Here is a 12,191-nt window from a genome sequence, read left to right on the forward strand (position 1 = left end):
TCTCCCAGGGTGACAGGAGGCGTCCCGGGAGAAAGGGGTCTCTGGACTTGTCTCTTTTGGCTGCCAGGAGCAGGAGGAGCAGAAGCCTAGGGCAGGGAAGGTGACGTCCGACAGGGACGGACACTCCCGCCGGGCTCCAGTCGCTGGCTGCAGGCAATGCTGAAGGAAAGCGTGGGGGAGATGGAGGGTGCGTGGTCAGCCGGGCAAATCCACTCACCCCGAGCCTGTCGGCCAGTGGGCGTCGGCAACCAGTACCCCGGCCTGGTGTCTCAGAAAATCCCCAGTCAGCCGGGTTCTGCGCGCGGCCCCTCCAACCGCGTGCGCTTCCTTTTGACCTCTGTAGGGTTGAACCCCTCCCAGGCCGGGTCCAGTCAGCCTTCCCGGGGCAAGTTCGACCAACCTCTCTCGTCCCCAGGAGGCCCCGCTGGCGGGCACCTCCGCCTGGCCAGAGCAGGTGCGGGGCTGGGGCCCGGGAGGGTTGGAGTGGGGGAAAGGATTTGGAGTGGGTGACTCAGGGAGGAGGGGCTAAGAATTCAAGAAGCTGTGTTGAGCAGCTCGGCGCTCCGGCACAGCAGAGAGCGCTGGGAGCCGGAGGGGAGCGCAGCGGTGAGTCAGGCTGCCCCGAGCTGAGCCCGAGAGGGGTGCAGCGCGGGCACGGGCGCGGGCCGGCGTGGCTAGGCTCCCGGGGGAGGGCATGCAGGGATCGCGGTCTGGCGAGATCTCCGGGCACCACCGCCCCCGAGGTCCCGCGGGCTGAAGTGCTGCGGTGAGAGGAGCGTCCCGAGTGGGTGCGGGAGCGCGGGAGCCTCTGCTGGCGGGCGAGTCGTGGGGAGCAGCGCTCTATCAGGTCGTGGAGTTCCCGATCTCCTGATGGATGGTCGGAAGTCCGGGAGGCAACCCTGGCGCCTGCAGTCGCGGCACCGCGGTGCCAGACTAGCTCGAGGGTTAGAAGGGGGACACAGCGCAAGTGAGGGAGAGTAAAGAAGCCGGGAGAGAGGGATGCGCGGGCTGTGAGCGCTCCCGGACAGCAAGAGTGGTGGTCTGCACCGCGGAGGGCGAATGCGCGGCGAGCGCGGGCCGCGGTGTGCGCCCAGTCTCGCATGTGCTACGCTGCCCCCAGGACGCTGCTCCCAGGTATGGGGACCAGCCGGGCAGGGGGCTCTGGACCTGGTGCAATGAGTGGAGCCAGGGTCGCTGGAGGGTTGGGAGTCCTGGGTGATGGCCCCAGGGTTGATAGAGGAAGCCTGCTGATCAATCTCCATGGAAGGTCCTGCTACGGGGGTCACACGCCTCACCTCCAGCTGTCTGCTACCAGGTGCAGGAGAAGTTGGCATGAAGGGGTGGGGCAGGCAGCGCCTTACGTCCAGGCGGCAAAGACCCGGAGGAGGGAGAGACAGGACTTGGGGTCAAGGAGCGGCATCTTTGAGCAATCATAAACAAGCGGCTTCACTCTGATCACAACTCTCCTCTTGCTTTCCCAAAAAAAAAAAAAAAATTCTGAGATTCTCATGGAAGGTGTTTTCTGCTTGAACTTTCTCTTCTCTAGTGACTTGAGAGATTAAAAAAGAGCGTGCTTGCTAGGCTGGTTTTTCCAAGTTGTTCCAGGTTGGAAGTTGTAACAGTTTGTCGGATAATTTATGGGTGTTTCATGCATTAAAGTGTGTTACTGCAAAGTCTTTGGGTGCTATGGGTATTAAGGAAAACTTAGTGCACGTTCCCAGCTGGAAACCAAAATAGGACTCTCCTGGGTATCTCTGCCCCCTCTGTCATCTGAAGCCAATAGAAATCCTGGAGAAAAGGCACTTGATTAATTGTTCTGGCTCCATCCTCTGGGCGCAACCACTGCAGTGCCAAACCCCGCCCCCCCCCCCCCACCTTTCCCACACATGCATGGCCAGCTACATTCTTAAATTCAGAAAGGGCAGTGGCAGACCCACCAGTATCGTCTCTCCAGGGTCTTCAGACTCTTGAAGCTGTCACTTAAGTCTGCTGGAGGGGACTGTTTCTCCTTCTCAACGTGGTGCAGAAGGACAACAGCCATCGGGCCCTGCCAGCTCTTCTTGGGCAGTGTTTACTATTTCCTATCCAATGTCTGAAACTTTCCCCGTCTGAAGACCCACTGAACAAAGACTCCATTCGGTCTGGAAGGGTCTCTTTTGTGGAGAAGTCATAGGTCAGCCTGGGCAACCCAAATGTCAATCCACCGTGGTCAGTGTTCCTGGACATTGAGGTAACTGAGGACTGGGGTTGGGGGGTGAGTGAGAGTGGTCTGGGGTCTGAGGCTGGCCCTGCTGGTGTTGACTCAGAGAGGAAATGAATGTTCCTCAGACTCTGGTCCTTGAAGGGGGTTGGGATTAACAGCACATGCCACCAAAATCCTCCCCCAGGCTTTTGCCAACATTTTTGTGCAGGTGGGAAAAAGGGCAACCTTGAAGGGAAAAATGTTAGGAGGCACCACGGAAAATGGGGAACCAAGGTCACGGGAAATGGGGAACCAAGGTCTCGGGAACTGGGGACATGTATTGATAGGACTGTAGAAGTATCTCAGAGGATTTTATAGCAGCTGCTAGTGCCACACCATCCCTGGACAGCCATCTCACCCTAAAACTCCCCAGACCCACTTGAGAATTGGAAAATAGGCTCCACTCGGGGCAGCCATCCTAGTACTAGGGACTTTCCATATCCCTAACCTTTGCTCACTTTCTCCTACTTCCCACCACAGATCTTCTCAACCTGGAGGGGCAGAAGGAGCAGGGAATGAGGCTTCACACTCTCCTCTTCCAGAGAAAAATCTGTCCAGTGTCCAGGAAGGGGGCCCCAGCTGCCGACATCAGCAGGGAGGGTAGGGCATGGCAGGGCAGGGCTGGAGCCCGAGGGAAGTTTCTCATCATTGCTGAGATTAAACTGATGAGAAAATCACACAACTTTCCTTTTAAATGAGTGCTGAGCACTTCGGCTGCACATTCATGGAGTGCCTTATTTCAGTGGCAACTGCACTGGAGCCACAGAAAAATGACACTCTGCCCTCAGCAGGCGGTAGAAGGCTTGCTGAGGACTCATATAAAGTCTGGATATCTCTGAGCAAACAACCCATGTTCCCAGAGGGTTTCTCTTTCTTTGACTGGCACTTCTGAACTTGCAAACCATCAACTAAACTGTCAGCTCCTAGGCTCAGCCAGTCCTGAGAAATCAACTCTGGGCCAGTTTCACAGAACAGCATTCTGTGGCCTCTAGCAAGTAAAGGAAGAGGAAAAGACCCTTCCCCAACCAATTGCCAGGGACCTTGCTTCCTGACAGTGGGGAGATGGTTAACATCCAACCTCTAAATAGTAGCAAAATCGAGATGGCCCCAAGGCAGAAACGTAGCTGGAGAAGCTGAGGCTTTGTGGTCATTGACCTTTCGGCTGGTTATGCATAGGGATGGAATTGTCCTATTTAAGCCGAGATGATAGACCTTGAAGCACAAAATTTAGTCAAGACCAGAACAGTGAAATCACATAATAAAAAAAGATGTAATGCTTCATGATTTTTTCATTACTCTTCTATTCTATGGGTTACCTTACATGTTGTGGAGGAATTCCTAGAGGTTGTTTGCCTCAAGAGAAATTATACTGAAACGATCTCTTAATATTTCTCTCCTATATTTTGGGTAAACTTCTTGTGGTAGTTTTTGAGTTGTAAGACAGAAGGGAAAATAGCTTTGTGATCTTGAGCGAGTCACTAAACTTCACAGCCTTCACTTTCCCAATCTATGGGAGAAGGGTAGTATATTAACAGTGTTTCTCAATGGGGCTGTTAGCATTTGGAGAAAATTCTTGGTTAAGGGTGACTTATTTCTGTAATGCTGGAAGTTGAGTATTCCTGCCCCACATACCAAAATGACAGAAATGGTGACAACCCAAAATCCCCTCTCCCCCATGGAAGGCTAAGTGCTTATTAAAAGGGAAATACTGCTCCCAGTTGAGAACTCCCTTGGCAATTACCAATAAGGACCTTTCTTTCAGGCCTTATGGTCAGGCCATCTTCTACTTAATCACTGAACTGGGGCTTCAGGGATCCAGCCCTGGGCTTCATCCTCCAAGAGCCAGTGTATCAGGCTTCAGGAAACTCAGTGCCGTGGTCCTGCCGGGCATCATCCTTTGCTTTTGTCAGTGGAGTGTGACTACAAATGGCCCACATGAAAAGAAAACCAGAAAGAGTTGGGGGGAAGGGACTGGTGGTATTAGAGCATGGCGGCTTCCTTCTCTGCCATATGCTATTAAAAATACCGGCAGACTGCCTGCCCCGGGTGTCCACAGCACTGGGAGGAAATCCTTCTCTCCTTTACTAAATGGATCACACTGTAGCACCAGGAGGTCACTTCTCTGAATGAGAGAGCGAGGAAGCAGAGCCCTCCCTGGCACTGACAACACTTAATACAATGTGGGCACATGTTGATATCAAATTAATACAACCGTGCCCAAGCTGTGAGAGTAAATGGGAATCAATAATGTGACATTTAATTGAAAAAGTAGGCTAGCAATGTACACTGGAGGGATGATACATATAACACTGGGTTTATTCTCACTTATCCTTACCTCTGCCACAAGGTCTCACTGGATGACAAAAAATGGGGTCATTCGGGTTATTCATAGTGCAAAGGGCTAAAATGAATAATTTCTTTGGAGGATTTTACTGCTTGCTACCCACTCCCAAACCCCTGGAGTAGGGAATGGCAACCCATTCCAGTGTTCTTGTCCTGGGAAATCCCATGGACAGAGGAACCTGGTGGGCTACAGTCCACGGGGTTGCAAAAGAGTTGGACACGACTTTGCAACTAAACAACAGCAACACCCCCAAGTTGCTGAAGAGGGAAAGCTACCAAAGAAGTAGAACTGGCAGGGTTCGTAGTGGATTCCTAATGAGGCCAAAAAAAGGAAAAAAGGACATCAGAGATGTAAGGAGATTCCCAGATGAGACTGAGACTGGTCTGGTGATGAAATCTGTCAAGTAAGACTAGCAACAATGCTTTTTGGGTTTCCCAAGTTTGGCCAACCTCTTTCACACGTGGAAAATCTTTTTATTAGTAGTAGTATTATTAGTCAGTCAGACAGTCAGGGTTTCCCTGAAAATTCCCCACTGGGGTAAGCAGATGGAGAGGTTTGGGCACTGCCTGCGGTGGCCTCTGCAGGTGGAGAGCTCTGCAAGTGGAATGATCTGGCTCTGAAGTCAGTGAGAATAAACAGCCCAAGCTTCCCCCAGAAGCTGTTCCATACTAAGCGCAGTTAAAATCCACTGCTACGGAATAGGCTCCCAGTAACCACAAAGTATGTGCTACTTGGTACACAGATAGGCCGATTTTCCCATTTCCTTTGGCTGTCCCCTCGGTAGCCAGGTTGGTGGAATATATCATCTGTCTGAACACCACACACATTCCCAAGTGAGCCCAGGGAGGGCTGCCTGCTGGAAACCATGAGAGCTCAGCCCAGGTCCAGAGAGGGAGGTACTGTCTAAGCCCCTAGTCACTGTGGATCTGACGCGGGGTTAAAGTGACTTGCATTTCTCACTTGTCCAGTCTAGTGAAACGCCATCCCGTGTTTGGACCTGAGCAGACCTGGCTTGGGAAGGGTCCCCTGGAGAAGTGCACAGCAACCCATTCCAGTATTTTTGCCTGGAGAATCCCCATGGGCAGAGGAGCCTGGCAGGCTACAGTCCTTGGGGTCTCAAAGAGTCAGACATGACTGAGCGACTAAGCATAGCACAGCACAGACCTGGCTTGGAGGTTAGCACGCTAGGGTGCCATCCCATCCTTGTCAATAACCAGGTATTGAGGCCCCCCATGCTGTATGGGAGATGCTGAGAGAGGCAGACTCCCTTTGGACTGTTCAAAAGAAAGAGCAGTCATGCTCCTGAATGCTGCTGGACTAAGTAAGCAGGGAGGAGGGAGATGAGCGCCAGGAAAGCAGAGATGCAGGCGGGCGTCTCTTGTACCTGGTGTTCCTCTTCTGTGAAACAGAGGTAACAGTAGGACCTGCTCTGTTGGGCTGTGCACCTCAAGTGGGGTGATAATGGTGGGATGCCAGCACAGGCCTGGCACACAGCTGAGCAGGCACACAGCAAACACGAGCTCTTTTCTGTTGTTCTCTCCCTCAGTGGTACTGATCTGAGGTATGCTTTTCGCTTCAGATTGAGCAACACCATCTCTGCATTTTTTTATGCCTCTGTATGCGTAAAGCTTTGCTGCCCTGGGATAAGAAATCTTTCTGGAAGCATCAAATCTTCTCTAGGAATTTACCCACCATCATTTTGACTTTCTGTAATTAACATTCTCATTGGGGGAGAATTTTAACCAAACATTTCATCTTCTGAACTACCTCAGCCTCATAATATCAGAGTGAAAGGAAACTCAGAGATATTCTCCTGCGATTTTCTTTCAGAGGCAAACTTCTCAGACTTGTATCTCAGAGATGTTATGTAATGCTCTCTAAATAAGGCATTTCTTGAGAATGGCCATTTGTACTGGCAGCTTTAAGAATGTTTCGGTTCCTTACCCCCACATAACAACTTCTCCCTCCAACAACTCATTTCCTTAGGATTTTATGTGTCTTATCAAGTTCACAAGAGAAGGAAGAGGAGGAAGTGAAATTTTCTATGTCAGCCGGGCATTCATGCTCTCCCACCCCAAGGGTCAGTGGCTGGGCAGCTGTTGCTAAATAGCACATAACCTGTGGTTAAAGCGGGGAACAGTCCCCACCCTGAGAAGGCAACATCAGGCCATGGATGGATCTGCCTTCTTCCAATGAGCATCTTGATTAATATGCTAACCAGGGGCCTGGGCCCTGTGGTGAGTCATAATAAATATAAATTTTGCCCAAGGAGCTTGCTCTAAAATCAAAATTTAAATGGCTTCAGAGGCTCATCAGATAATATGAGGTAAGACTTAGGCTGGTGGGGGCTGCAGAGAACTAGAGAGGGAATGCCCCATCAGAAAAGGACAGACAATCTGTTGCTTTGCAGGTCTGTAGACCCAACGTGGCCAGATCTTCCAACTTTTCCAAGAATTCAAACTTTATGCTTGAGTCTGTAGATCCTTCACTTTTCAAAACATCTATGCAGATCAACAAAACCTGCCTGCAGTTTCATCTTATTATCCAGATAGACACACTTGGAGAAATTGAGAGCAGTATCAAAATGGAAACTAGCTGAAGAAGTTCCCATCGACTCTGAGAGGCCTGAATGACCAGTGTCCTCTAGGAAGGCTTCCTAGAGGAAGGGAATGTCCTGCAGCCAGGTAGGATTGTATAAAAGCAGCCCTGGCATAAAACAGAACCAGCTTCAGATGCAATCTCTGTCTCTTATTGGCTCTATAACCACATAATGACTCTAAGCCTCAGTTTTCTCATCTGTAAAAGGGACTCATAAGGCGAATCTCAGGGGACAGTTGCGAGGGTGAGATGAAGGAGGGCTGGAAAGCCCTTACTTAGTCCAGAGCCTGGAACATTGGCGGTGCGCAGTGAGCCTGAGTTCCGTCCTAATGCTGGGCAGGTGGGGTTTAGCTAGTCCAGAGCACATGAAGGACCAGAAACATGAAGAAGGGCCATTCACTGAGCTTTGTGAACAGTGGCTTTCTGAGGACTTGGGCTTCGATTGCTTTTCCTGTCCCCAGAGAAGGACAGCATTTGTAGGCTGTTTTTCTCCCCTCCTGCCCTCTTCCTGCTTCTCCCCAAGGCCTGAGACTCTGTTCCCGCTTGCTCTGTCAGAATCCCACACTTTAAAAACCTGAGCTGGGCCAACAGCAGAAAAACAGAACTCTACTCCATAAGAAGGAAAAGTACTCCGGGAGGCTGTATAGACACGCATGGCAAATATTCAAGGAATTCTTAGGAATAAAAAAAAAAAATGTAAATCTGGATTTTTGCATGAGGCCATCACAGGAACATGTTTTCTCAATTAGCATGCACATTGTTTGGAGTGAAGTCACTGAGTCCGCGGCTCCTCAGGCTGACTTGTGCTGAAGCCACCTGATCAGGACCTTACTTTCCATGATCGAAATCTGATTCGATCAATCCTGTTCCTGCCCCTAGCTGCTGAAACAAAATCACCCCAAATTCTAAACCAGGGTGAAGACATATGCACTCCACTGCAAAGCAATCAAATTTCAGATCCTGGGTGTACTCACCCAAAACTGAGAAAGACAACACTACTCTTGGTGATGGAGTGACAGTCTTCACAGACCCTTGCGTTATTCTTTTCCTTGGGCACTTATTGTTAGATGGTGACTGTGCATGGTCCCGTCAGAGCAGATGTGTCCTGTAAGTTCTGAAAGCAGAGAAAATAGTTTCTTTTGCGAAAGCATGCATCAATTGCTTAAAATATTACTAGTCGGTGCCTGAGATCAGCGATTATGTTTTCTGGATGGTTTCCTGGACTGACTCTTTTCCAAGCAAACGGCTTTGTCGGATATTTGTAATTTCTGAAATATTTGATTAATGATGTCCCCTCACCAGAGGGATGGTCCAGGGTACATGATTAGCAGCTTGCTTTAGAAACAGAGATACAGCCCAGCATCCAAAGGGATCAAGCAAAAAGTTGAAAAAATTTCAAACCCATTGTCATAGAATAAAGTAAGGGACCTAATAGGTTGGGACCTATTAGGGAGATGAGAAATCAATTAAGTGGTACAACTTTTTTTTTTTAAAGAAAGAAATAGAGTAAAATTTTTAAAAATCAACATGCATTGCATGGAACAAAGGGAAATATGTGTGAAAACTTTGTTTTAATTGTATATATGTTTACACAATATGTGTGCAAACTGGATCATGACGGAAAATGTATTTTTTCACTATGAGTCATGGTTAAAAAAGTTGAAAAGCTCTTGGCACAGACAACAGCATGGTTTAGAAAAGGGCATCGCTCTGAAGCCAGACAAGCTTGGGGTTAAGTCCCAGCTCTGTGATTCCTAGCTGTATGATCTTAGGGAATTTAAGTTCTCTAAGCATCAGTTTCCTCATTTGCAAGGTCAGACTAATTGCCTCCTCATAGGGCTATTGTGTAGATTAAATGACAAAGATGTATGAAGTGCTTGGTACTGGGTCTGCCATCAAGGAGACCTAAGCAAGCAAAAGCCACTGGCATCAATGGTCTTCTCCTTTCCCCCTCTGCCTACTCCTTCTTTATCTTCTTCTTTCAGACTACTCAGCCTCATTAAAATGATGACCTCCCTAAATATTTTTGTCCCTGAAATCTCTGGCCAGCCTAGCAAAGAAACAATAGCATGGTATGTTGTCTGTATCCCTACCTTTCTACCCTCTTTCTTCTATTTCATGTTGGCAGAGGCATCTTTCTGTGATTCTGTTCCCTGGACATCATCATGACAGTAGTTGTCCCAAGGGCCCAAGACATCCCCCTCCCTGTCACTGAGAACCATCAGCGGGGTATCACAGCATCACAGCCTTCCCCAGCCTTGTGACCGGGACAAATTCTTTGGTCCTAATGTGGTGGTACAGTGGCTCTGGAAGGAGCTTCTGTTCCCACAAATCACATCCTTTCCTTCTCGGTATATTTTTATAAGGACAACAGGGCTAAGATGCTATTAAAATGTTGACATTGTCAAATTCTTAAGAAGTCCCTGCCCGGAGCAGGGAGCCTAACATTTTCTTGTGAGCGAGGCTCCAGGCTGCCCCAGTGCGGAGGATTTCAATTTCTCTCCTGCTATTAACAGCTTACAGGCTCCTAGTGTGGGCCTTGGAGCTGACGGCTTCAGGTGAGCCAAACCCTAATCCTGACTCCAGCCCTCAACCTGGCCCACAGTCTGTCACTGACCCCAGACCTCCCCTCTCCAGCTGAGGGTACATGGAAGAATGACCCATACCAGGGGCCACAGAGGTGACGTGGCCCAATTTTCTTGAGAGCCTGGCTAATGCAGTCCCCCGAGGACAGCTCAGCGATGACAAACCGCTGCCTCTTTGTTCAGGCGGAAGCTTCACCTTCTCCCTCTTGTGTTCCCCACGCTCCCCTGGGGCTCATTCCTGTTCTCTCTCTGTAAAATGCAACTCCCCACCCCCAACAGGGCCCCATTTTCACCACTCAGATTCAAAGAGGATTATTACTGACGTCTCCTCAAATGCTGAATTCCTGTCCAGACCAAAGATTTAATGCTCCTTTCTAGGCAGTTTTTTCTAGGCAGTTAAGACATCTCTATTTGAGGTTGCAGGGCACGGGGGCTTACGGGGAGAAAGTGGGAGTGTTAAAATTTTCATCTCTGTAAGAGTCTTCTTTACCACAACTCATCCCACCATCCCCTGTAAAATTCATGCCATCAGTTCAGTTGCACGTGTTAAAGAACATTTATAGGGACTTCCCTGGCAGTCCAGTGGTTAAGACTTCGCCTTCTAATGCAGGTGCTGCATTTTCCATCCCTGGTTGGGAAGCTGAGATCCCACATGCCTCATGGCCAAAGAACCAAAAAGAGAAAACAGAAACAATATGGTAGCAAATTCAATAAAGACTGTAAAAATGGTCCACATCAAAAAATCTTTAAAAAAAAAAAAAACATTTATAGCAGAAGAGAGACATTTGTCACATCATATACAGCCCCTTGCTCCTTAGCAGGTGGGTTATATTGAGTGAAGCATCAGGATCTTGACTGGATCATAAACAAAGCAGCTAAGAGGCTGTTTAAATCCATCACTGTTGCACCTGAGTTGCTGTTGTTGTTTTTTTAGGAAAAAGCAGAGGCTGACTTAAATTTTCTGTGCCCAAAAGGGAGGGAAAAAGGCATATTTCCATCCTTTCTGAAACTTGCAATGACAAATGGAATCAATTGTCCCAGAACATGACACACCACCAAGAATGTTTCTTATGCATGAAATGAGTTACCTTTCTTTTCATCTGGGTTCAAGGGTACTGCATCTGTCCTTTTGCGGTGAAAGTGTGAACACTTAGAAATGTTTTCATTTTCTTTTTCGAGGAGGTCAGACACCAAAACCTGACTCCAGATTTCACACCCATGTGTCAGCATCTCCATTTCCATTTATCTTGGAAATGAAAGAAAATATTCTGGAAGTGGAACTTTTGAGTATTGTTTTGAATTTTTCTAAAAAAGAGTGGGACATGTCAGAAACTAGAGGGCTTAATAAAGCAACAAATATTATTTGTTGTAGGTTATTTTTAAATCACCTTTGTGATTAAGCATAACAAAAGTAATTTTAAGTTGGCACAGTACACAGAATATCCACATTCTACTCATTTTCACTTCTTTAATGATTATGAACCAGAATTATGACTGGCAACACTCATGCTTGTGAAAATTCCAGAAACCTGTCTGAAGCTTATTTCTTTTATGGATTGGGAAAGTTGTTATGTAAGAAAGAAAAATGGTTGTCAGATATAGATTATTTATTTCTGGTCTGTCATACTGAGAGCTAGGAGAATGGGGATTTATTTCTGGGTCAGCTTCTTCGCTGTGTGACTTGGACAAATCACAGAGCCTCTCTGAGCCTCTGTTTCTTAATCTGTAAAATGAGAATAATAAGTTTGTCCCTGGATACTGGAACAACCTTCTGCCTTTAATACAGTTGCCAGCTGGGGAGACACCTTGACTATATGTATAAGAGGTGAGATGTGAGAACCCCGGAAAAGGACTTTGAGACTCCGGGCACCAGTGTTGGCTCTACCCTGAGTTAGGTGAGGGACCTTGACTGTCACTTGCTCTGTGTGTGCCATCCCAGCTCCCCCCTGCCCGTCTCAAATGCAGTAGCAGATGTGAAAGCACTTCACATAATCCCGGGAAGAAACAAGCTGCTCCTGCCATGGTGGGAACAGAGGCCTGTGCCAGGCAGAGCGGGTCCCTGCAAGGCGGAGGCCAAGGGCACCGTGGAAAGAGCGTCAGTGTGGAAGCAGACTCTCAAAACTGCAGGCCCAGGAGTGGGGCTGAAAACACATGTGACCAGGGCAAGTTCCTGCAGCTCTCCAGTTTTTAGTTTCCTCAGCTGTGAAATGGGGCTCGTAGCACTTACTTCTTGGTGTAAAGATTAAACAACGTGACTCCTGCTAAGTCCTTGGCTTGTCCAAAACTTGGCTTTGTAGAGGTCCTTGGCACCAATCATGGATGAGTACCCGAGGGGCTCTCTGCTTAGCTGGTGACCTGGCTGGGGACAGTCCAAGGCAGATGTGGTTGCAGGATGCTTCCAGGACATGAAGCTTCCTAATGG

At 48.5% G+C, this 12,191-nt stretch overlaps 1 protein-coding gene across 4 annotated transcripts in view; it reads left to right on the forward strand.

Moving 5' to 3' along the window:
* Nucleotides 1-357: 357 nt before the first annotated feature.
* NGF (nerve growth factor) overlaps nucleotides 358-12,191 on the forward strand; it is a 58,518-nt gene continuing 46,684 nt past the window's right edge. Inside the window, exon 1 of one of the 4 annotated variants that reach the window (XM_061410272.1) lies at nucleotides 358-454. Coding sequence is in view for 1 of the 4 variants with exons in the window: in XM_061410256.1 (XP_061266240.1) it covers nucleotides 2,193-2,230 (38 nt within the window). In the remaining 3 variants the exon portion in view is untranslated. Of the gene's footprint in view, nucleotides 455-507; nucleotides 607-978; nucleotides 1,135-1,939; nucleotides 2,231-12,191 lie in introns of those variants that run through there. The other 3 variants (XM_061410265.1, XM_061410277.1, XM_061410256.1) reach the window with 3 other exon arrangements.

Source organism: Bos javanicus, chromosome 3 (genome assembly GCF_032452875.1).
Source record: "Bos javanicus breed banteng chromosome 3, ARS-OSU_banteng_1.0, whole genome shotgun sequence".
Taxonomy (NCBI): Eukaryota; Metazoa; Chordata; class Mammalia; order Artiodactyla; family Bovidae; genus Bos; species Bos javanicus.